The sequence below is a fragment of the Chenopodium quinoa genome, unplaced genomic scaffold (genome assembly GCF_001683475.1).
Source record: "Chenopodium quinoa cultivar QQ74 unplaced genomic scaffold, ASM168347v1, whole genome shotgun sequence".
Taxonomy (NCBI): Eukaryota; Viridiplantae; Streptophyta; class Magnoliopsida; order Caryophyllales; family Amaranthaceae; genus Chenopodium; species Chenopodium quinoa.
Genome location: NW_018742815.1, coordinates 2,315,718 through 2,339,405, shown reverse-complemented (window position 1 = coordinate 2,339,405; position 23,688 = coordinate 2,315,718). Strand labels below are relative to the sequence as shown.

Genomic DNA, 23,688 nt, shown 5'->3' with positions numbered 1-23,688 from the left:
CATTTCTCGGCCCACCACCCCGAAACCACCCTAAACGCCCCCTCCCCCGGAAAACGCCCCTCCTCACCCGGAAACGCCCTCCCTCTCATTTCCCCCTCCCTTAATCGATTCCCTACCACCCCAAACGAAACCCTAAAACCCGTTTAGGATGGTTTCGGGGTTGTGGGTCGGAAACGAAAATGGGGAAAGGGAAGGGGTGGGGTGCGTAGGTGGAGGAAAGGGTGGTGGGGGTGGGGTCACCGGCACCAGGCGATTCACTGGGACGCCGGACGCCGAAAGGGGGTGGGTTTGGGGACGCTGGTGGTGGCGCGATGGGTGGGGCTGGGGTAGTTTTAGGTTTTTAATTTTTTTTTAATTTTTTTTAAACAAATAAAATAGTGACACGTGTCACTGTGGACCACATTTAACGGAATTTTTTAACTGAAACCGTTAAGTGATGGTAATACCAATTTTTTAAAAATTTGTATGGTGTTAATACTTATTTTTTTTGGAGGTGTTAAAAACCATTTTCGTGTTTTTAGCAGGTGTTAAAATCTAAAAAAACCTTTTTTATATTGTTATTATTTTTGAATTTTTGCGGTGCAAATTAATTGTAAAATTCTTCATTGCCTCTAACTCTCTAAGGGCTTATTTCCACTTTGGCCATTAAAATAGTCAATATAAATATGTAATATAATAGGACTAACACCAACATTTAAAGTTCGAACAAGTATTCTGCATATTCTACCTCCGTTACAGGTTATGTATAACGATTGGATATTTTCCCTCTCTACTTTATGTCAAATCGTTACACATACATAACCTGTAACGGAGATAATATATATATATATATATATATATATATATATATATATATATATATATTATAAAAACCGATTAATGCCTTTTATTAATTAATGGACAATTTATTCATAAGAACTTAAGAAGATACGGAGTACATCTGTAGGACAATGATTTTCCTACACTTGTTCCACACCAAATGACACTAATCTAGCAAGGTGATGAGCGACGGAGTTCCCATCCCTTCTAACATGAGACAATGAGACAAATTCGAGGTCTTTACAAAGAAAAAAACAAATCATCTAAAATAAAGTCTAAACATTATCTTTGTATATGTATGTGTCATTATTCATGAAAAACTTATTTTGTCAAAATTGCTTATGACATATATAGAGTAATTTTTTTTTCATTACTGCTCTGTATTTTTTTTTCCTTTCAATTGCAAAGATTGGGAAAATAATTTTTAAAACAAATACAAGTGTAAATATCAATCAGCCTAATACATTTTCTCTATAATTTATTTTTAAAAAAACCTCTTTTACATGAGCTGTACAAAAAACTCAAATTTGTTGCAAAATGATCACTCAATATTATTCTTATGAATTGGTACTAATAAACTTAAATTATCAAATATATTATGAGCCAAAAAATAAAGTACCAAACAAAACTTGGTGGATTTATCTAAATCAAAATTGTATCACTTTAGGAAAACATAAAAATAATAATGAAATACGCTTCTTCCCCATCAAAAACAATGAGTAGAATTCTTTAAACCTCATAATTATAAATTCTTGTAAGGTAACAAATCTAATACGGAGTAATAACATGACAAATTGGCAACAATAGATATCGTTTGAGCATAGTATTTTTGGGGGGAAATTCCCTGTTTCTCATGGTGAGAAACGAAATTTGTTTTTTATGGGGGCATTTTCGTGAATAAATCAACAACTTTTTTATTATTGTGGGCTCCATAGTTGAATAAAGTTGTTGGTTTATTTACGAAAATGTCATGTGAGAAACAAAATTTGTTTCTCTCGTATTTTTGGTGAGGAATTGAATGGGGATTAGGAACTTGTCGATTCATCAACTCTTGAAGATAAAGATTAGCCATTTATTGAGCAATTCTTTGCATTTTTTAAAATATCTCAAAAGTACCTCTACATTGCAATTTTTTTTTTTTTTTTTTTTTTGACGGGACATTGCAATAATTACCAATAAAATAAGTGTTCAAAATTCTAACAGAGCTATACTGCTTGTTTGCAACTAGACCAGCAGCAATTACCACCAAAATAAACTTCTGCTAAGAAAAACCTTGAAAACATACTCAAGCACCTTCCATCTATCCCATACCAAAAAACTTCAGAAACCTTGAGACTCCAGGCCATCCATCAAATTTCTTTCTAGCAACCGTCCTCTCGAGTTTATCGGAACAAGTAGTGTCATCTTTAGGTTTAGATGCTTCGGCAATTATGGGCTCACAGATGACTTGAAGTTCATTCATCTTTTCTTCAAAATTGGAAGCTTCAGGTAGCTGAAAATTCCAATCTAGCCATTGAATTGTCTTAACAATGGCATTTTTCATCTTCATTTTATCCTCAAAACTAATCTTCTTTGCATAATCTCCCAATGTATCCCACATTTTGTTAGCATAATTCTCCAAATCATTCTTAGCCTTCACTTTCTTTAAGTATTTCTCATCCTCAGCCCTGTACTTTTCAGCTTCTTCCAACAATTTATTAACCTGCTCCTCAGATAATCTACTACGATTAGTAATGGTGATCTGGTTCTTGTTCCCGGTATCAATGTCCTCTGCGGAAGCAGTAAGGATCCCATCAGCATCGATCTCAAACCAAACGTCCAATTTTGGAACATTTTTCGGTGCAGGAGGAATGCCAGAAAGCAAAAATCTCCCCAGAAAGTTATTGTCTTTAGTAGATAGTCTCTCACCTTCATATACTCGAAATGACACGTCAGTTTGATTGTCGTCAGCAGTAGTAACTCTGCCAACCTTCTTTGTTGGGACGACAGTGTTACGAGGGACAATTACTTTCATAACATCACCACGGAGCTCAACACCAAGCGATAAAGGAGCAACATCAACAAGCACCACATCTTTCTTAGTATTCACACCAGCCAAGACAGAAGCATGGACAGCGGCTCCATAGGCAACTGCCTCATCTGGGTTAATGCTTCTACAAAGCTCCTTCCCATTAAGAAACTCTTGCAAAAGCTGCTGGATCTTAGGAATTCGGGTTGATCCACCAACGAGGACCACATCGTGAACATCACTCTTCTCCATCTTAGCATCCTTCAAACACTGGTCAACTGGATCAATGCACTTCCTAAACAAATCAATATTCAACTTCTCAAATCGAGCACGAGTGATAGTTGACGTAAAATCAATGCCCTCATAGAGGCAATCGATCTCAACAGTAGTTTCATGAGCAGATGAAAGGGTTCTTTTGGCTCTCTCAGCAGCTGCTCTCAATCTACCCAGAGCCCTCGAGTTGTTACCAATGTCTACATTATTGTGTTGCCTTTTGAAGTCCTCCACAAAGAAACTGACCATGTTATTGTCGAAGTCTCCACCGCCAAGATGTGTGTCACCACATACTGCTTTAACTTCAAATACCCCCTTTTCCAAACATAATAAAGATACATCAAATGTCCCACCACCAAGATCAAAAACCAGTATATGTTTTTTGCATGTGTCACTCTCATTAAGCTTCTTGTTGAGACCATATGCAATAGCAGCTGCAGTTGGCTCATTGATGATGCGCATAACATTAAGTCCAGCAATGACTCCAGCATCCTTTGTAGCCTGACGCTGAGAATCATTGAAGTAGGCTGGTACGGTGATCACTGCATTTTTCACTGTGGAACCAAGATAGTCCTCTGCTATCTCTTTCATTTTTACAAGGACCATCGATGATATCTCTTCAGGAGTAAATTGCTTCTCTTCGCCCTTGTAGGTCACCACTATCAGTGGCTCATTGTCTTCGTTCTCTTTACATGAATCAGGCAGGGGAATGACTTTAAATGGCCAAAGCTTAATGTCATTTTGCACTGTTTCATCACTGAATCTCCTCCCAATAAGTCTCTTGGCATCTGAATATTAACAATATGCAGAGCATTAAAATTTTAAATATAAAAAATAATAGATAAAAAACAAACAGGAAGAATTCCACAAAAAATTGAACAATCTAACCAAGTCTCAGTACTAGGATCTCTTTAATTGGTCTTCAAGCAAGTTCATATGGTTATAATTTCTGCAAAGTTTCCAAATAGAAACAGGCCAGGTGACTTTTAAGTGAAAAATTAGCTGATGTTAGTGGAATTGTATAGTGAAAGTCATCACAATATCAGATGCCACAATACTTACAACTCCAAACTATTTTTAAATTTGTACCATCACAATATCACACTATCATCTTTTTGCTCTGTTAGTAGTCATCAAGCAATTGATCTTCTTAAACCCTATGTCACAGTATGCAGTAGCTTGAATGTGTAAATTGATAATAAGCTACACAATCAACACATTTCTCATTATAAGATTTATATCTTGGAGTAGAGATTTTGCTTAATTTCCAATGTCTTTCTATTAGCTTCTAATCAAATCCCAACATAGCTATAACATAACCCTTCTGAGACCTCTTTTCCGTTAGCTTTTTATAAGAAAGGTTCACAAAAAGAATAGCTCTTGAAGCATTATCTGAGATCTTTTTGCACAAAAGACCACCCATTGTACCTTAACCAGCATTACACCAATTTGCTTCAACCAAACGTTATTCCGAAGACCAATTGTTCACATTATAACTCGATCTCAACACAACCCGACCTTTTAAAAAAGGATATAATTTCATCAATATCTCTACATCTACACAAAATAGGAATTCTTTAAAGGGTAAATTGTTTTATCCACCAAAGTACTCCAGGTCCCACAAATAGTCACATTTTTGCCGAAACATTTCTTTCAAATTATGTATGAAGAATAATGCATTTGTAAAAATCAACAAATTGGTCAGATTAACAAGGGAATGAAGATTATACCAAAGATAGTATTAGATGGGTTGGCAGTAACTTGATTTTTGGCAGCTTCTCCGATTAGTCGTTGAGTAGGAGTGAATGCAACCCAAGACGGCGTCGTTCTGTTACCTTGATCGTTAGTGATGATCTCAACACGGTCGTGCTGCCAAACTCCGACGCAAGAGTAGGTCGTCCCGAGATCGATTCCTATTGCCGGCCATTTTTCGTTGTTTTCCTCTGTTGAATTTTCCATTTTAGAAGAGTTTTGTGAAAATTGGAGAGAAAAACTGAAGAACGGGAAGATGGATGGGTAGGGTAATAGAGTGATTATTAGGTTGTTTGGGAAATTTAAATGACATTTCAATGTTCATTTTTGAGCGGGATAAAATTTAATTTCTATTGTTTTGAATAAATTGAATTTAGTCAATTTCTCGTTAAATTAGGAGTGTTAGGTCTATCGAATCTAATCCAAATTTGATAATTGAAGGTTCAGTAGTCTTTTTTGGAGAGTTGTTTCGTTTATTGGAATTTAATTGGATTGGAAGCTAAAAGGATTTCATTTTATTTTTATTTTTGTACGGACAGCTTGGGTTTAAAAATATTATACGTTTATCGTCTATAGTTGTGAAAGATTAAGGTCTATTCACATTTACTTAATTTCAGTTCAGCTCCAATCAGTTCAACTCAATTCTGCTCCTAATTTCCTTCTTTTATAAAATATTCAATTCAGGTCAACTGAGTTCAGTTCAGCTTCAATCAGTTCAGTTCAGCTTCAATCAGTTCAGTTCAATTCCAATCAGTTTAGTTCAGCTCAGTTTAGTTCAGTAAATGTGAACATACCCTAAGAAGCAGTTTGGTTTGCACAGGGTAATCATAATGGAATGAACAAAGGAAAAGAAGATGAATGGAATGAAAGTACCTTAAATTTTCTATGCCCTTTGTTTTAAAAACAAAGGGAATGAGGTCCACCAGTCCTACCACAACACCCAACCTTCACTTAATTTGATGTTGATAATCTCCATGATTTATGTTGTAAGATGTAAAAATAACAAATTTATAAGGTAAAGTTTTTTTTTTTAAACAATAATATATTTTATTATTAATAAATATAAATTACAACAATTAATATGTATGAAAAAAATAAATTAATGTATCTTGCTAGATGCGTCATACAATCTTTATAATTTCAAACTTCTTTATACTAAGATGCTGACGACATGTGTTACCAAGATATCGTGTAAAAACAAATGAGACAAACATTAAGGGGTAGGGAAAATGTTTGAGAAGTCTCTCATGGTGAATTATGTAGTTGGTAATTTACTAATTTGGCATTACAAGACTACAAGTGTAGGCTGATTTTTAAAGTTTTTGTTTATTGTTACAAATTATTTGCATGCTATTGGGACATTCACTTTGAAGCTGAATTATGGAGTATATTTGCTTGGTGTTTTAATCATAATGGTGATTATATTGATGTCTTATGTTGAACACTGTCAAGTTTTGATCTGGACATTCACTTTAAACATATACGAAGTATATTGTTCGTTTGGTACATTAGTACTACTATTGAGTGTTAAGAGGAGGCCTACTGGCTACTGTATACTGTGCTTTCAGTTTTGTATCTAATTGGGTTTTGAAAGACTTCAAAAATATTTTATCTTTTACTTCTAAGTTCTAATTGGCCTTTTTTACATTGTATGGTGCATCCTAATTAAATAAATCACAGATGCAAAGAGGCTTCTAGGTAGGAGATATAATGATGAAAGTGTTCAGAATGACATGAAGTTATGGCCCTTTCAAGTCATTGCTGGTCCTGATTGCAATGAAGATCAAAAGCCATTGATTGCAGTGACATACAAAGGCGAAGAAAAGAAATTTGCTGCAATGGAGATTTCATCTATGATCCTTGCAAAGATGAAAGAAACTGTGGAGGCCTATCTTGTTTATCTAAAAGATAAACTTGTATCTAAAAAATAAACTTGTATCTAAAATACTTTTGTACCCTGAAAAGATAAACTTTGAGATGAGAAATAAAAAACAAAACAAGCTTACCATTAATTCAAACATTACATTGTTTCACCCATAAAACTACATAGTTCATTTAATATTCGTAGTCAATTCTAACATGATCACAAAAAAACTCTAAGCCAAATTTTTCTCACACACAGATAACAAACCTTAATATGAACATGACATCTTCTAACTTTTCCTGCCTCAGCACTTGCTCAATCAGCACCATCATTGTTGCAGAATGTGAAGAAAGGGTCACATATTTTCTTCAAATCTTCGAGCTTCTCTTTGTACCTCCGTGCCTTCGCATATAACCAATTTGATTGTATAAACGTCTTACTCTGGACAATAGCATCAGTCAATTTCTTCCTGTCATTATGCTGTATCTTCTTGCCATGATATTTAACCATGTCAGAGATAGTTTGGAGGTAATTCTCCAAATCTATCCTGGCTAAAGCACTTTCCCTTCGCCACATAAACTCACACTTGAAATCAGGAGCCATAGTGAGGTTACGTACTTCTTCCCTTGACAGGCCACTGGGATGTTCAACTGGAATTTCATTCTTATATCCATCCAAATCATAGACAGAACATTTCAAAATGCCATCACCATCGATTTCAAAACAGACTTTAGGTGCTGGAGGAATTGTAAAAACACCTAAACTAACTTTTTTTGGTGTTTCACCTTCATATACCTGAAATGTCTGTTCATATGGTATATTAGAAAGTGTTCCCAGGATTGGAGTGTGCCTTGGAATCACACTCATGTATGTCTGAGAGTTAACCCAAAGAGAGTATGTGCTGATATCTTCAACCAGCAAATTCTTGGGATAATAGGTACCCTTCAGGACTGCAGCCTGTGTGGCAGCACCATAGGCAACGGCCTCATTAGGATTAATGCTATTGCAAAGCTCCTTCCCACAGAAAAAAGCTTGTAACAGCTGCTGAACCATAGGAATTCTGCTTGGCCCACCAACTAGAACAATCTCATTGATATCATTTCTATCCATTTCTGCATCCTTTAAACACTTATCAGTGAGGTTAATACACTCCTCGAACAGATCCATATTTAACTTTTCAAACCGATCAGGAGTGATGGTTAAAGAAAAATCAATGCCTTCAAGAAGGTGATCAATCTCAATATCACTGACGTTTCTGAAGAGAGGGTTCTCTTTGCCCTTTCACAAGCAGCTCTTAACATCTTAATAGCCCTAGAGTTCTTTCTAATGTTCTTTCCCTGCTTCCTCTGAAACTCAGTCACAAACATCTTGATCATTCTGTTGTCAAAGTCTCTTCCTCCCAGGTGGGTATTTCCACTTATTGATTTTACTTCTAAGGTTAACGAATACCTAGTCTTTTCCTCGATAACAATCAAAGAGGCGTCAAAAGTACCTCCACCAAGATCAAACACTAACACATTTTTTCTCCCTTTACTCAGCCTGTGAAGGCCATGAGCAATGGCAGCAGCCGTTGGCTCGTTGATAATGTGCATTACATTCAGTCCAGCAATTGTTCCAGCATCTTTAGTGGCCTGACGCTGTATATTATTGAAGCAAGCTGGAACAGTAACAACAACATCCCTCACAATAGTGCCAAGATAGTCCTCGGCAAATTCCACCATTTTACAGAGGAACATAGCAGTAATCTCTTCAGGTGCAAATGACCTTTCTTCACCCTTGTATGTCACCACAATCTTGGGTTTTTTTTTCTTCGCCAATAATTTTAAATGGCCAAAACTTCTTGTCGTTCAGTAGAGCTTCATCATCAAAGCTCCTGCCTATAAGCCTTTTTACATCTGCCAACACCAAAATATCGCAGTTAATTACTTCCATGGAGAGTATATATGATGATAATCAAGCTTGAACTCCATCCTATAAGCTACTATTCAATGAATACGTATGGACTTCACATTTGATGGAGTAGTTTCAATCAATTCTTGTATCGCGGAAAGAAAAATGTAAATGCAGCAAAATAAACTTTGGTCCAGATCAAGACATATATGAACATCAATTAGCTTCGACAACATACAGAAAATTGAGCAATAAGTATACAAGTAAACTCCTTACAGTAATACATTGTCACCTATTAAGTTTCTGTAGTACAAAATTTTCAAATCAATCACACAACGTAAGACAATTATGAGATTACTCAAAAACCAATTTAGCTTCTGTTCTATTGTATAAATTCTGAAACATTATTGTCCAAACAGCCACAACAGAAGATATAGAGAACATAACCGAACCAATCCAATAAATGAAAACTAGTGAGACGAAATTTGATCATCAAGAACATCAAGCTCAACATGACCTTACTTAACTTGAAGGGGCTAACTCATGACAACCATAAAGCCTTGAATCCATCCTACAAAATTCTATTCAATAAATACTTATGGACTTTACATTCTATGTAGTAGTTTCAATCAATTCTTGTATCGCGGAAAGAAAAAGGTAAATAATGCTGCAAAATAAACTCTGGTCCAGATCAAGACATATATGAACATCAATGAGCTTCAACAACATACATCAAATTGAACAAAAGTATACAAGTAAACAATTTCAAGTAATACATTGTCACATATTAAGGTTTCAATAGTATACAAAATCTTCATATCAATCACAATACATAAGAAAATTAAGAGATTACTCACAATCTAACCAATTTAACTTCTATTTGTTGAAAAGACTAATCTAGAAAAATCTAGGAGTCATATATTAAATGTAATCTAGAAATATCTTGTACAAACCTAGGATAAATATCTAATAAGAAAAATCTAGAAAACTAAACAAAAGCATACTACCTAGATTAATCTAGAAAGAAGAAGAAAAAAGGAGAAACAAATTGAAGGAGCAAAGTCGGTGGAAGTAACCGACATTAGTGAGTATAAATAGGAGCTTGCATGTACTCACTTTACTTAACTCATGCAATAAAACTCAACTTTGCAACCCACTATGTGCCTACTTCCACTCCTCCACTTCTAACATTTGGTATCTAGAGCCCATTAATCCAAAGCCTCCATTTTCCATTCATCATCCAAAATCAAATATAACAATAACTCCACATAAATTCAAATGGCCTCCCCTATTCCAAATCCAAACACAAACTTAAACACAAACACAAACAATTTTAATCCCCAAGTTAATTGGGTACCTACATTTAAGGGGGAGAAATTTGATTAATGGAGTATGCAAATGAAATCAATCTTCATCACCCAAGACATTTGGGAAATTATTGAAGTTGGCTATGAGAAACCCAAAGATGCCAATGAAAAGGCTTCTTGGGATGCCTCTAAGAGAGGCCAATACAAACAAAACATAAGAAGGGGTCATTATGCCCTTTCCATAATTTATCGTGGGGTAGATGAAACAATACTACCTACGATCATGGCCGCTACAACGGCAAAGGAGGCATGGATTATCCTGGAGACAAAATATAGAGGCTCAGAAAAGGTAATACTCTTCAAACTTCAATCTTTGTGGGGTCAATTTGATAGCCTACAAATGACCGATAATGAATCAATTCAATCTTATGTTGATCGAGTCTCAAATATTGTTAACCAAATTCGATCTAATGGAGACACAATTGAAGATGTTAAAATAATCCGGAAAATACTACGCACTCTCACCAAAAAATTTGATCACTTAGTGACTGCCATAAAAGAATCTAATAAAGATTTAAAATTGCTGAACATGACTGAGCTAATGGGCTCTCTACTGGCTCATGAAGAAAGAATGCGTAGATTTGATGAGCAGCCAATAGAACAAGCCTTTCAGGCTAAATTAAAATTTTCTAATGGAGAAAATAAAAATAGCCATGAAAATAATTTTCATCCAAAAAAGAAAAATTTTAATAATCGAGGTCGGGGAAGAGGAAATTATAAAAACCAAGGGAGCCGAGATGTAGGGAATAATTTCAAGCCTTTAAATCCCACTACCTTGAACCCACTGTGATCATACACTAAAGTACGGTGGCGTCCAAAAGGGAAGAAGATAGAGCAAAAGAGTCGCCAACAAGTTTTTAAGGAACTTGTAAACTGTTCACGAGGTGAAGGTTACACCCCTTAACGATCCAAGAGATCGTCAACTCCATAAGGTCTAGAACCAAATAAGGGTTTGGGGATGAAGGTACAAATCCAACCTAAAAGAGATTGAACCTGCCCTAATAATAGGCCTCTACTTTATTCTGATCGTATTCATGTGCGCTTTCTGACTAACATGCAATTAATAGAATTAACCCTAAACCTGTTTAATCTATGTTGGTTGAATATAATGCACAAACAAAACTATTATTGGCGATCACTTGAAATTATAATCAAAGTTAACCTAACAAGATTATTAATATCTTATTAAGCGTGATTACAAGTATAAATTCCCTTTAAACATGCAATAAAGGTGATCAAACAATAAATATAAAATATAATCAAGCAACATAATAAATAATCAATATCATGATAATAATCATCATCAAAATAATAATAATCATAATCGTGTTAAAGCATAATAAAAATAGCAAGATCCTAGGCATGATACTAACAAGATTAATAACAAATCCTAACATGTCACAAAGCAATAAAAATCAAATCTTTAACCCTAACATGATACTAGCAATCATAAATATTAGGAAAAACATAGGAAGCATCGTAACAATCATATTTAATATTAAAATTACCATAGACATGATACTAGGAATATCATAATAACAATGTAAACATGATTTCTACATCATAATATCAATTAATCAATTAAAGCACTTACTTTGATGCCTCGTACAAAATACACACGTTAGTAACTTCAAGGAAAATAATAAATCAACAATCAAATTAAATAACTGAAATAGAGATTTGGGACCAAACCCTCAGAAATTAAAACCTTTCACGTCTAGGGCGAAGGCAACTTCGAATATGGCTAGGTGTTTCTAGATCTTGTGAATGCGGAATTTTGTATTAAAAAGGAAAGGAAAGAAAGAAAGAATGTTTAAGAGAGATGAATGAAATCAATTGGTGAATGATTAGTGAGAATAGGTGTAGTTGATGAATGAAAACGGAGTTTTTAATACGATATTTATAGAGAAAATCAGCCAAAAAAGATAATTTAACAAAACAGAGTCTGACGCTCAGAAAACAGAGCTAGCGCCAACCCTGGCTAGCTGGCGCTAGACACCAACACTAGCGCCAGGCGCCAAGGCCTGGGGTTAGGCGCCAAGCCTGATTCCAACGCGTTTTCGAAAATCCGATAAGTTTACCGTACTGGAGGATAAAATAATATAATTTCCTCGAAAATGCTATTTGATTTTGATTAAAACTCTGAAAAGTCAACAAAAGTCAATTTATCAATGCTAATTGAATTAGGAATGAAAAGAACCTTCTAGAAGATTCTAGAAGACTAAAGCCATTCCTAATTTCATTTGGAATGATAAATCATATTAGGCCCTCCCCAAGATCATTGGGCCGTACATAAAGCTCAAACCGGGACCAGTTTAGTAAATTGGTCATAATTTCCTCAATATTCATCGGAATTGGGCTTATAATATATCGTTGGAAAGGTCTTTGCAAGCCCCATCCAACTACACTACTATTGGACCCATACCATGGACCAACCAAACTGGATTGACTGTTTTCTTAAAATAAGTTTTCAAAAACAGAGAGAAGAGAAAAGAAATAAAACTATCCGCAACACTAGACCTTTCCACACTTTCGTTTCATTCGATTATGATTCGACGTGAAAGGTACTCATCACTGGGTTTGGTTTTGGGGAGACACAAATGGGTGTCTACAGAAGCCCCCACTTTGACTGAGTTTGGAGAAACGCAAGTTTCGAAAATAAAAGTAAAAGTATCGATAGGGACGGAGAATGATTCTGAACGTTCTGCGATCCTAAACCAATCTTGTAACGCCGATACCTGCAAAACTAGCATTAGTTAAACAGATAAAAGAGTTAAGAAACGCGTATCTTGCACCGTCGAGCACACATCTCTGAAAGTAACCGATTCGTTTTGATGACCTCCTGCACGCTAGAGAATGCCATCCCGCTTGAAAACCGCTACGCCTGTAACTGCTTCCAATTTGGAAGATTGCTTCGCCTGAAACGATCCTCCTCGCAATGATAGTATTCCACATCCTAGGGAACACCATCGAAGATTATTTCTCTTGAAATAATCCTCATCCGCATTGATAATATTCCACATCCAAGGGAATACTATCGAAGATTATTTCTCTTGAAACAATCTCCATCCGCATTGATAATATTCCACATCCTAGGGAATACCATCGGAGACAACTTCGCCCGAAATTACCTCCAGCTGTTTGTGACAACTCTCCGCAAGCTAGGGAACGCTGTTGAAGATATCTTCTCTTGAAGTCACCTTCGCTTAATGCGATAATTTTCCAAAGGAAATTACCGAAGATCCACGCCTGTCGATCTTTTAAAGTTCGCCTGAACTTTGCTTCCGCTATGCCTGTACGTCGGCGCTTCTGTTGCTTTGAACCAGTATGTCGGTGCTCTTTTATTTGGGAATAGTTGCCAACACAACTCTTGTATGATGTATGACAATCCGATTTAGGGAAAGTTGTCAATGCCACGTAACAATCCATCCTTGGAAATGTTGCCACGATGAAGCGACAATCCGTGTCTCGGAAAATTTGTCAAAATCTAATCTTTGGAAAGTTGCCAATGCTTCGTAACAATCTTTTATAAGAAATTTTGCTACCATGGATAATCCAAATCTTGGAATATAACTCTTGAAAGCAATCCACCTTGGAAATTTGCCAAACGCTATGCGACAATCCTTTTGGGGAAATATTGCCACACTTGACAATCCGCGTCTTGGAACATTTGCAAAAAGAGTTGACCGACAATCCACTTCGAGAAAATTTGCCATTTGCTGAAGACAATCCACGTCGAGGAAATTTTGTTGAAATTTATGATGAGTAGAGACCTACGACAATCCTTTGGGAAATCTTGCCATAGGGAACTGGGTGTATGAAAATCCAATCTCGGAAAACTTGCCATCGATTTATGAATGTATGACAATCCGAATTTGGAAAAACTTGCCAAACAAAGAAGGAGCACGACAATCCACGCTTGGAAACTTTGCCAGAGATGACAATCCAATCTTGGAAAAATTGTCGTTAAAGAAGACGCACGACAATCCATTTTTGGAAATATTGTCAGTTGGGGATGACAATCCAATTTTTGGAAAGCTTTTTCGTTTAATAAGAATGCGCGACAATCCATATTTGGAAATATTGTCGTTTAAGTGCTTGCTTTTGAACAAATGCTTTGGTGCTTGTAATGAGCCAATACTTAGGCGCTTAAGCTAAGTGAGACGGTCTTTCGTCAAATCGATCACTTAGACTGTAATCCAATCGACTACTCAATCATGTCAAATTGCTTATAGGGGCTAACTGGCGTACCAAGGAACCCGAAACTGCTGTATGAAGTCGAAATCACCTTTCTGAGAGGCTTCGAGCTCTGTCGTTGTTGAGATATTTCTGGCGCCAGGAATTGGAGTAGGGTCTTTCCTATTCTGCTGCACCTGTATTTATTTTGACTATAGAACTTTGCCAATCTTTAATCATCTTAGGGTTGACCTAAGGTTTAGCATTGCTTGACTCATCGACTTGACACGACTCGTTGTGATCGACTGACTCGAGGTTGACTCGACTCAAAGTGAAATGACATGTGTGACTCAAATCAAAGTGATATGTCACGACATGACTCAATTTGTACATGACTCGTGTGTGCATTGTAATGTGATCGTACGACTCAAAAATGCAAAAAACAAAAAATTTCCGTCATTTTTGTGGAGGGTACCGTCTTTCTCCCGAAAAAGAAAGACGCGAAAAAGGAATCGAAGTTTTCGAATGCATGTTGAATGAGCTTAGTCAAATGTTGTTTGAAACTATCTCTCAAGGTGTAAGGATTAATTCATCCTAGGCTTTCTCAACTGTTGACTCCATGATGAAAGTATTTGGGTAACTTAGGCGCGGAGGCTAAGCACTTCATACTTCGTGATGCAATGACAATTATGATTGATGAGTGATGTGACAAGGCATGCTTCAATATTGTGATTTCATGACAAAGGGTTCCTAAGGGAAATATATTTGGTCATGTATTTGTGTAGTGTGTGAAAGTGACACTAAAGTTAGGCCGCAAGAGCTAAGTGTGTGGAGAAATATATTGAAAAGAGTCAAATGGTGGTGACTCTTAGGCTAGGTAAGCTAATGATGTAGGGATCAAGCCCCCAAGTCTAGCTCTAAGTGAATAGGGATGAGCATTGGAGATTCCTTGATATGATCATGGTATAAGTGTGTGAATGTGAATATGAATGCATTTTTAATACGGCCACACCTCGATGTGAAGTTGCCTACGTATCCGTTAGGAATCAGGCTGAACGTAGCTCTTGCCGAACCTCCCACAAGTCTGTATACCTCAAAAAGGTCTTTTGAAGGGTTGTAACGTGGTTAGGATAAAGGCTATAGAAGGAGGGGATGAAGGCTCAAGACCCTAGATAAACCCCCAAGGTGTGCAACCTTGATTTTAAATCTTTGTATTTTTATGCTTGAGTTTCTACTCTTTTTTTTTAGCTCTCTTTGCTTTAGCATTTATTTTTATTTATATAAGTGTGAGGAATCTCGATCAAGCGGTCTATCACTCACTTGGCATTCATGTTTCTCAGACACGGTACCGAGCACTCGATAAGAGACACAATGTGGGACGTGTTCTTATCGAAGATATTTTCATATCAAAGACATTGGAACACTTGCCCTTTTGTACACTTTTATTTATTTTTCTTTTGCTTATTTTTTCTATTTTAATCTTTTGAATTTACTCAAGCCTTCTTTAGAATTGCATAAGTTACACACCATCCCATCCCAAGGTTAGGTAGATGTAGGTTGAAAAAATGAAGGGTCTATCGATCGTTAGACGAGGCTCAAAGTGGTTTATGAAGAAAGGATTGTATATTTGAAAGGTGAAAGGAGATATGATGTGGCTACAAGGGGTGCCTAAAATCATTGGTATACCTTGTGTTTAGCTCGACATGGATTTTTTTTTTTTTTTTAATGCGATGCAATGTGATGATCATATATAAGGAAATAAATGCTCATTTTTATTAGAATAAAATAAAGAATCTACAAGATTAATCTAAGGGAAAATAATGGTGCCTATGCTAGACTTATTGGAGAAAGGAAAAAAATGAAAAAGAAATAGAAAAAGAGGTCATGAAATCATGTCGTTGAAGCTCGCCTCTTGTCTTGTGTCGTTCGCTTCATCATCACCCAGTCTTCTCGCTAGCTAGAGGCAATGGGACCTTGTTTGCTTCTATGAGGTCTTGAATGAGATTTTGAAACCTGTAGCATTCATCAGTGGTATGATTGTTTCCTCGATGGTACTTGCAATAGGAGTTTGGATTCCATATCGAAGATCGATTTTTTGGTGTTGGATCCTCGGTAGGGCCAATAGGTTTGATTAACCCTCGATCATAGAGACGATCGAAAGCAGCATCGTAGGTCATTCTAATGGGTGTGAACTGTCGCCTGGGTTTCCTTTTAGATCCTTGATTGTTTATGGCTAATACATCATTATGGTCAAAGGTACTAACATTATTACTAGAGTGAGCGTTTTCGGAAGAAGAAGGATTGTCGCTCTTCTTTCCTTTCCAGCCACCGTGGTTACTATTGTCAGTAGCTTTTTTCTTTGCAAGGTCGTCTTCGATTTCAATTCCGATGTCATAAACGGCCTTGAAGGTATTCAAGTTGTGTTGATATTTTAAGTGCTTTGAATACTTTTCTTGGAGATTCTTGATAAACATCCTCACAGACTCCTTTTCGGTGGGGACCTCAATCATCTTAGCGAAAGTTTCCCTCCATTTATTAAAGAAAGAAGTAAAGCCTTCATTCTCTTTTTGTCTTAGCATCTCAAGTTGTCTATGATCGGTTTCAACTTGGATATTGCGCTTGTATCTGTCAACGAAAGCGTTTACTATCGACTCCCAGGTAGAGATTTTCTCCTTGTCAAGGGAGAAGTACCATTGTTGGCAAACGGTTTCAAGAGATAGTGAGAACAGAGAGGGAAAAACCTTTTTATCGATACCCTTAATACTCATTATGGTTTCGAAAGCTCTTAGATGAAAATAAGGATTATCCGTTGCCTTGAATTTTGGGATGTCGTTGGCATTGAACTTCTGCGGAAGAAGATCTTTATCCACCGAGACCCCTTGTGATGTAAGCTCTTGAAACTTGTAGTCACTAGACAACTTGCTTAAACTCTCTTGCATGAGGTCCATTTGTTGTTGCTTCACGGGATCATCGATCCTAAGCGCGAGAAGCTTCAATGTCTCAGTCACAGTAGCTAGTTGGTTCTTAAGATCATTGACTTCTTCTTGAGTTGCCATTATCTTCTTAGCCTTCCTCTTTTGACGAATCGGTTTATCAAAAAGCGAGACTTGAATAAAGAGGTTGTCCTTGATTAACCGCCCTTCCCTCCTTGACCAAGTACTGTGGAAAGGGAATTTGGGGATACTTATTGTTAATTATTTGACTTAAACTTTATTCAACATGCAATGGATGGAGGAAGTGAAGAAAGATTGGAATAGAATGTGAAGAAGATTTAGATGGAGGGATATGAATAATTAGGAATAGAATGTACCCCCCAAATCAAATGACGGAAAGACCGACTCATGCATGGACCTAAGACATGGTCATGGTGACATATACTCAAAGTGTGTGCTAAGACTAGTGAGTGTATGTGACATGTTGAGACTCGTGTCATGACCATGTGGCTAGACTATGTGACTAAGACTCGTGTCATGATCATGTGGCTAGACTATGTGACTGAGACTCGATTGATGACTCGACAAGGTGTTATTCACAGTGAAAATTAACCGAATTAATTAGCAAACTAGTTAATTAGACCCTAGGTGATGACTCGACCAATAATCCGAACTGTCGGCCAAGCGACAGGATTGGCGTCACACTGTGGAGCTTGGCGCCAGGCGACAGAACTGTCGTCAGGCGCTACACTCCATAGTGTGGCGCTACAGCTCAGACCTTGGCGCCAATGGTGGAGCTTCGGTCTGGGACTGTTTTCGGTGGTATTAGTCAAGTGGGGTATGCCTAAAGTCGTACTAGGTCAATTCCGATTAAAATATTAGACTTTACCGACTCAAATTAAATAATTAATTAATTAATTAGGCAAAGTTCTTTAAGTCATTAATTTATTTAGTCTCAACACAAGTCAACAAACGGTTAAGAGAAACATATATATGCACAACAAATGATGCACAATTAGTCAAGTAGGCACAATATGATGCAATGCGTTCGCAACTTAACCATGGCTCTAGTTCTCTAAAGTTCGGGATATGGTTTAGTCAAAGAGGGTCCATAGTTAATTGTCCGGATGCACCGCGCGGAAGCCTAACCGTGAAGGGTTGGCGCGAGTGGATGGGACACCGCAGGCTTTAGAAAAAACTCGCTTCCATGGTTTGGTGAATTCAACATCTTGGATGTACCCTTTGTTGCACGGAGCATTCAATCGGGTAGATGGAGCATGAATTCCCAGAGGGTTATGTCCATATGTAGAGCACATATGGGTTTCAGAAAAGTAAGAAAAAATTCAATCAGGAAGTAGGATCGAGCAAACAATACGAAAAACCGGTCGAAATTAGAACGCGTATTTCTGGCTCAGTATTGGGGGGAAATTGGCGCCAGCAATCAGAGACTGGCGTCAGTTTTTAACTGTAGCGCCTGGCGCCAATGCTGGCGTCTGGCGCTACAGCTAAAAGTCTGGCGCCAAGCTCTGGCCCCTGACGCTACTTCCCACATGCCTCAGCAGCTTTCTGTGCTCAATAAAATTTTCCAGTTTCGCGCAGTGTTATTTCAGTCCTAGTTGTGAAAGACGTTTCTGTAATTTTCTACGTGTAAAATCCTATGTTTTTAACTCATTACGGATGGTCTTTCCAATGAGATCTTTTTTATGCATATGACAATAATGTTAATCAAAATTACGCACATGAAATACTTAGAACTTTTAGAGTCTCATCCACTCATTCTAAATCATTGCCGAAACAAATTCAGGAATTAAAATAGAAATCCTCCCCAGTGGAGTCGCCAAAAAATGTAGGGAATAATTTCAAGCCTTTAAATACCACTAGCTTGAACCCCACTATGATCATACACTAAAGTACGGTGGCGTCCAAAAGGGAAGAAGATAGAGCAAAAGAGTCGCCAACAAGTTTTTAAGAAACTTGTAAACCGTTCACGAGGTGAAGGTTACACCCCTTAACGATCCAAGAGATCGTCAACTCCATAAGGTCTAGAACCAAATAAGGGTTCGGGGATGAAGGTACAAATCCAACCTAAAAGAGATTGAACCTGCCCTAATAATAGGCCTCTACTTTATTCTGATCGTATTCATGTGCGCTTTCTGACTAACATGCAATTAATAGAATTAACCCTAAACCTGTTTAATCTATGTTGGTTGAATATAATGCACAAACAAAACTATTATTGGCGATCACTTGAAATTATAATCAAAGTTAACCTAACAAGATTATTAATATCTTATTAAGCATGATTACAAGTATAAATTCCCTTTAAACATGCAATAAAGCTGATCAAGCAATAAATATAAAATATAATCAAGCAACATAATAAATAATCAATATCATGATAATAATCATCATCAAAATAATAATAATCATAATCATGTTAAAGCATAATAAAAATAGCAAGATCCTAGGCATGATACTAACAAGATTAATAACAAATCCTAGCATGTCACAAAGCAATAAAAATCAAATCTTTAACCCTAACATGATACTAGCAATCATAAATATTAGGAAGAACATAGGAAGCATCGTAACAATCATATTTAATATTAAAATTACCATAGACATGATACTAGGAATATCATAATAACAATGTAAACATGATTTCTACATCATAATATCAATTAATCAATTACAGCACTTACTTTGATGCCTCGTACAAAATACACACGTTAATAACTTCAAGGAAAATAATAAATCAACAATCAAATTAAATAATTGAAATAGAGATTTGGGACCAAATCCTCAGAAATTAAAACCTTTCACGTCTAGGGCGAAGGCAACTTCGAATATGGCTAGGTGTTTCTAGATCTTGTGAATGCGGAATTTTGTATTAAAAAAGAAAAGGAAAGAAAGAAAGAATGTTTAAGAGAATGATTTTCTTCTAATTTTCGTAGACTTGTGTCAATGTCTAACTTGAAATTGGGTGGCATGAAATCTCATGATTGCCATGTCTTGATGCAACAATTATTACCAGTTGCCATTCGAGGAATTTTTCCACCTCAAGTGAGGTATACAATTACAAGATTATGTGTCTTTTTTAACACTATCTGTAGCAAGGTCATAAATCCAAGTATTTTAGATGACTTGCAAGCAGATATACTTAAGACAATGTGTCGATTTGAAATGTATTTTCCTCCATCTTTTTTTGACGTGATGCCTCATTTGGTTATTCATCTTGTACGTGAAATTAAACTTTGTGGACCAGTGTGTATGAGATACATGTATCCTTTTGAACGAGAAATGGGTGACTTAAAGGGAAAAGTCATGAATCCGGCCAAACCTGAAGCTAGTATTGTACAACGAACAGTTGCTGAGGAAGTGGCAGCATGGGTTGCAAAATATCTTGCACGTTCACAGAAAATTGGGTTGCCAAAGTCTCGACACGATGGGAGGCTTGGAGGTCAAGGTACTATTGGCAGGAAAAGGATATCCATGGGCTTTGAAATGAAAAATAAGGCCGAGCTTTTTGTGTTGCAAAATCTTAGTGAGGTTCATCCTTACTTGGACGAGCACATGCTTTTTCTTAAAAATAAATATCCTTCCAAAAGTGATCTTCAGCTGATAAAGGAGCATAATTGTTCATTCGTTACATGGTTCAAGGAACGAGTGATGTCCCAACTATCCACCACACCTAACAATATATCTGACACATTGGGATGGTTGGCATATGGTGATAAATGTCAAGTCATGTCATATGAGGGATACAACATCAATGGGTATTCTTTTTACACTAGCCGACAAGATGACAAGTCAACAATGCAAAACAGTGGTGTTAAAGTAGTAGGTTTTTCATCTGAGTATGTTAGTGCACATGATAAAACACTTGTGGATAAGAAGAAATTTTATTATGGAATCATTGAAGAAATAATAGAGCTGGATTATGTTAATTTCAAGATTACTCTATTTCGATGTAAGTGGGCTGATAGTAGCCGTGGTGTAAAAAAAGATGAACAAGGGAACTTGACCCTTGTAAATCTTGGTCGACGAGGGCATCTAGCTGATCCATTTATATTAGCTTCACAAGCAAAATAAGTTTTTTACATGGCTGACCCAGCTGATTGTAAGTGGTCAGTTGTTTTAGAAGGTAAAAGAAGGATACTTGGCATTGAAGATGTGGTGGACGAGGAAGAATATGATGAGCAATTTAATGAGTCACCACCTTCCGTTTGGAGCATCCTTCCAATAGTCGATGATTTTGACACAACGTTGAAACGAAAAGATCATAATGAAGGATTTTATGTCGCAAAAGAGAAGAATGAAGTAGGTATAAATTCTATGATTTTTTTTTCCAATATTTGTTAGTAATTGCATAAATTGCTTATTATTGTTATGTGTTCAAGTTTATAATTTAAAAATGATATAAATCGATGTCTTAATATATTTATGTCTTTTTTTTTCAGGTAAGTAATAATGGAGGATGAGGATTTGCATAATCGTTCCATGCCTTTGCAAAGTGAGGAAGATGAGTCACACAATCAATCACAATCAGAGCAACAAACAACCGACTCTCAAAAGAAGAAAAAAAAGCCAAGAGGTCCTTCAAAGGGCCTAAAATCCATACCTGGGGTTCCTAGAGTGCTTGAATGGGATGAATTGTGTCGACCCATTGGAAAGTGGGCAAAAGCATACAAAATTCATGTTGGTGAAATAAGTCGTGCAAAGGTGTCTATATTGTATAAAGATTGGAATCAAGTTCCACAAGGAATAAAAGACACTTTGTGGGAAGATGTTAAGGTAATATTCACTATTATATGTTAAATGTTATACTATTATATGATCATTTTGACATTATTTGAATATGATGAAAACAATTTATTTGAATATGATGAAATTATTTACTAACTTTTTTTATTTTTTTAATTTTTTGCGTAGAGAGAGTTTCAAATCGAAGAAGATGAAGACAAGAAAAAAAAGGTCCTACACACTTGTGATAAAACTTGGAGAGATTTCAAAACAAAATTGGTCAGTGGTTGGATCACATGTACCAGGAATATGCCGAAGGAGAAAAGAATGTCGTATGTACTCTATGATTTCATATCTGAGGATATGTGGAAAACATTTGTGGAGGAGCATACTACAGATGATTTTAAGGTTTGTGTGTATTAATATCAATGATCATGCGGGTTATTAATACTTTGTTAACGGATTCTTATGTACTAATCTTCATTTATGCTCGTGAAAATAGGAAATTAGTGAGAAGGCAAGACAAAGCCAGTCTTTCAACGAATACCCTCACCATTTAGGAGCCAAATCATATGGTGAAATGAATATTGTATGGCGTAGAAAAGGGTATATTCCCACGACATCTTCAGCATCCAGTACTTCATCTTGTTCTTCGGTTGTGTCTAGTTTGCCGGATAGGACATATGCTTAGCTTCTAGCAAGATCAATAGAAGATGATAAGGGAAATCCTTATTTGCCGGATGAGAAAACAAGAGAGCTGAAAGAATCCATTGTAAGTATATAATAAGTATATGTAATAAGTCTTTATTTCAATTTTGAATATATTTTGTTAAGTTTATGTATTGCAACCAAAGTTTTCTAACTTGAAGTCATTGTGTAGGATAATTGGAGAAAGCAACAAGCTGAAGGAAACTTTGTTCCTAATAGGCATGATGATATCTTATCTCGTGCCCTTGGGAAAAATGATCGTAATGGTCGGGCAATAGCATTTGGCAGTGGAATTGGCATTAAAGCTGTATGGGGATCCGGAAAGAGGCGTAGTGGCCGACGGGGTAGGGAATTCGGAGATGATGAGCTGGAAGAATTAGAGGCAAGAGTAGCCCGGAGGGTACGAGAGGAGACTATGCAGGAGATGGATTCTAAAATGGATTCCATGGTTCAAGAGAAGTTTATGTTATTTGCTAAACAGATTGGTATTCAAATTCCAACTGAAATGATAGAAATGAATAACATAGGCCGGACGACTCAACAAAATCCTAGTAGTTGCCAATCAGTGGGTGATGATCCATTTGCAAACATACATGTATCCAACACTTTGTTATTTTATATTTTGTATCTTTTTTTTTAATGATTTATGACTGCGACATACTTTTAACTTTGTAACTCAGTTTTCTATATTTTTTAATTATGATTTTTTTCTATCTTTATAAGGAACCGGTTCCTTGTCGGCTATCATTGTTGAAAAATGACTCTGAGAAAGTCATTGTAGCTGAAGGTACATATCATCCGGAGTTAATCCTTGATCATCATAGTAACCTCCTTCCGGATCACGTGAGGGTGAGTGTTGATGATTTTTTTGACGAGTTCAAAGAATTCTCGGTTCCAGTTCCTTCTTCAATCATCAAGAAACTTAAGCATGCTCATGGTACATTTACCCAATGGCCGAAATACTTGGTTTCATTCATGCATGACAAGGTAAATTATTTTTGTAACAATTTACATATAGTTTGCCATACAAAATATAGCAAATTGTTGAATAGATTTGCTTTGCTATTGATTAGGAATTCATATCAAATAAGAACAATGGTAACAACAAAGCGGCCAAAGAAAACATGTAAGACAAAATGAAAGTAGTTGAAAGTG

At 36.4% G+C, this 23,688-nt stretch overlaps 1 protein-coding gene and 1 pseudogene across 1 annotated transcript; one reads left to right on the top strand and one right to left on the bottom strand.

Annotated features, from left to right (window-relative positions):
* Positions 1-1,939: 1,939 nt before the first annotated feature.
* LOC110725709 overlaps positions 1,940-23,688 on the bottom strand; it is a 45,499-nt pseudogene continuing 23,750 nt past the window's right edge.
* On the top strand, positions 21,186-23,437 carry LOC110725719. The gene is made up of 2 exons (XM_021905185.1): positions 21,186-21,876; positions 22,015-23,437. Exons 1-2 carry the CDS (start codon positions 21,553-21,555, stop codon positions 22,246-22,248), a joined length of 558 nt encoding a protein of 185 aa, XP_021760877.1. The 5' UTR covers positions 21,186-21,552; the 3' UTR covers positions 22,249-23,437.

What these genes read in the sequence shown, in the direction of transcription:
- LOC110725719 (XM_021905185.1), top strand. Translation starts at nt 21,553, where the DNA reads ATGGAGGATGAGGATTTGCATAATCGTTCCATGCCTTTGCAAAGTGAG. An exon ending in CTTTGTGGGAAGATGTTAAG is followed by an intron (nt 21,877 to 22,014) that starts GTAATATTCACT and finishes TTTTTTGCGTAG; the next exon opens with AGAGAGTTTCAAATCGAAGA.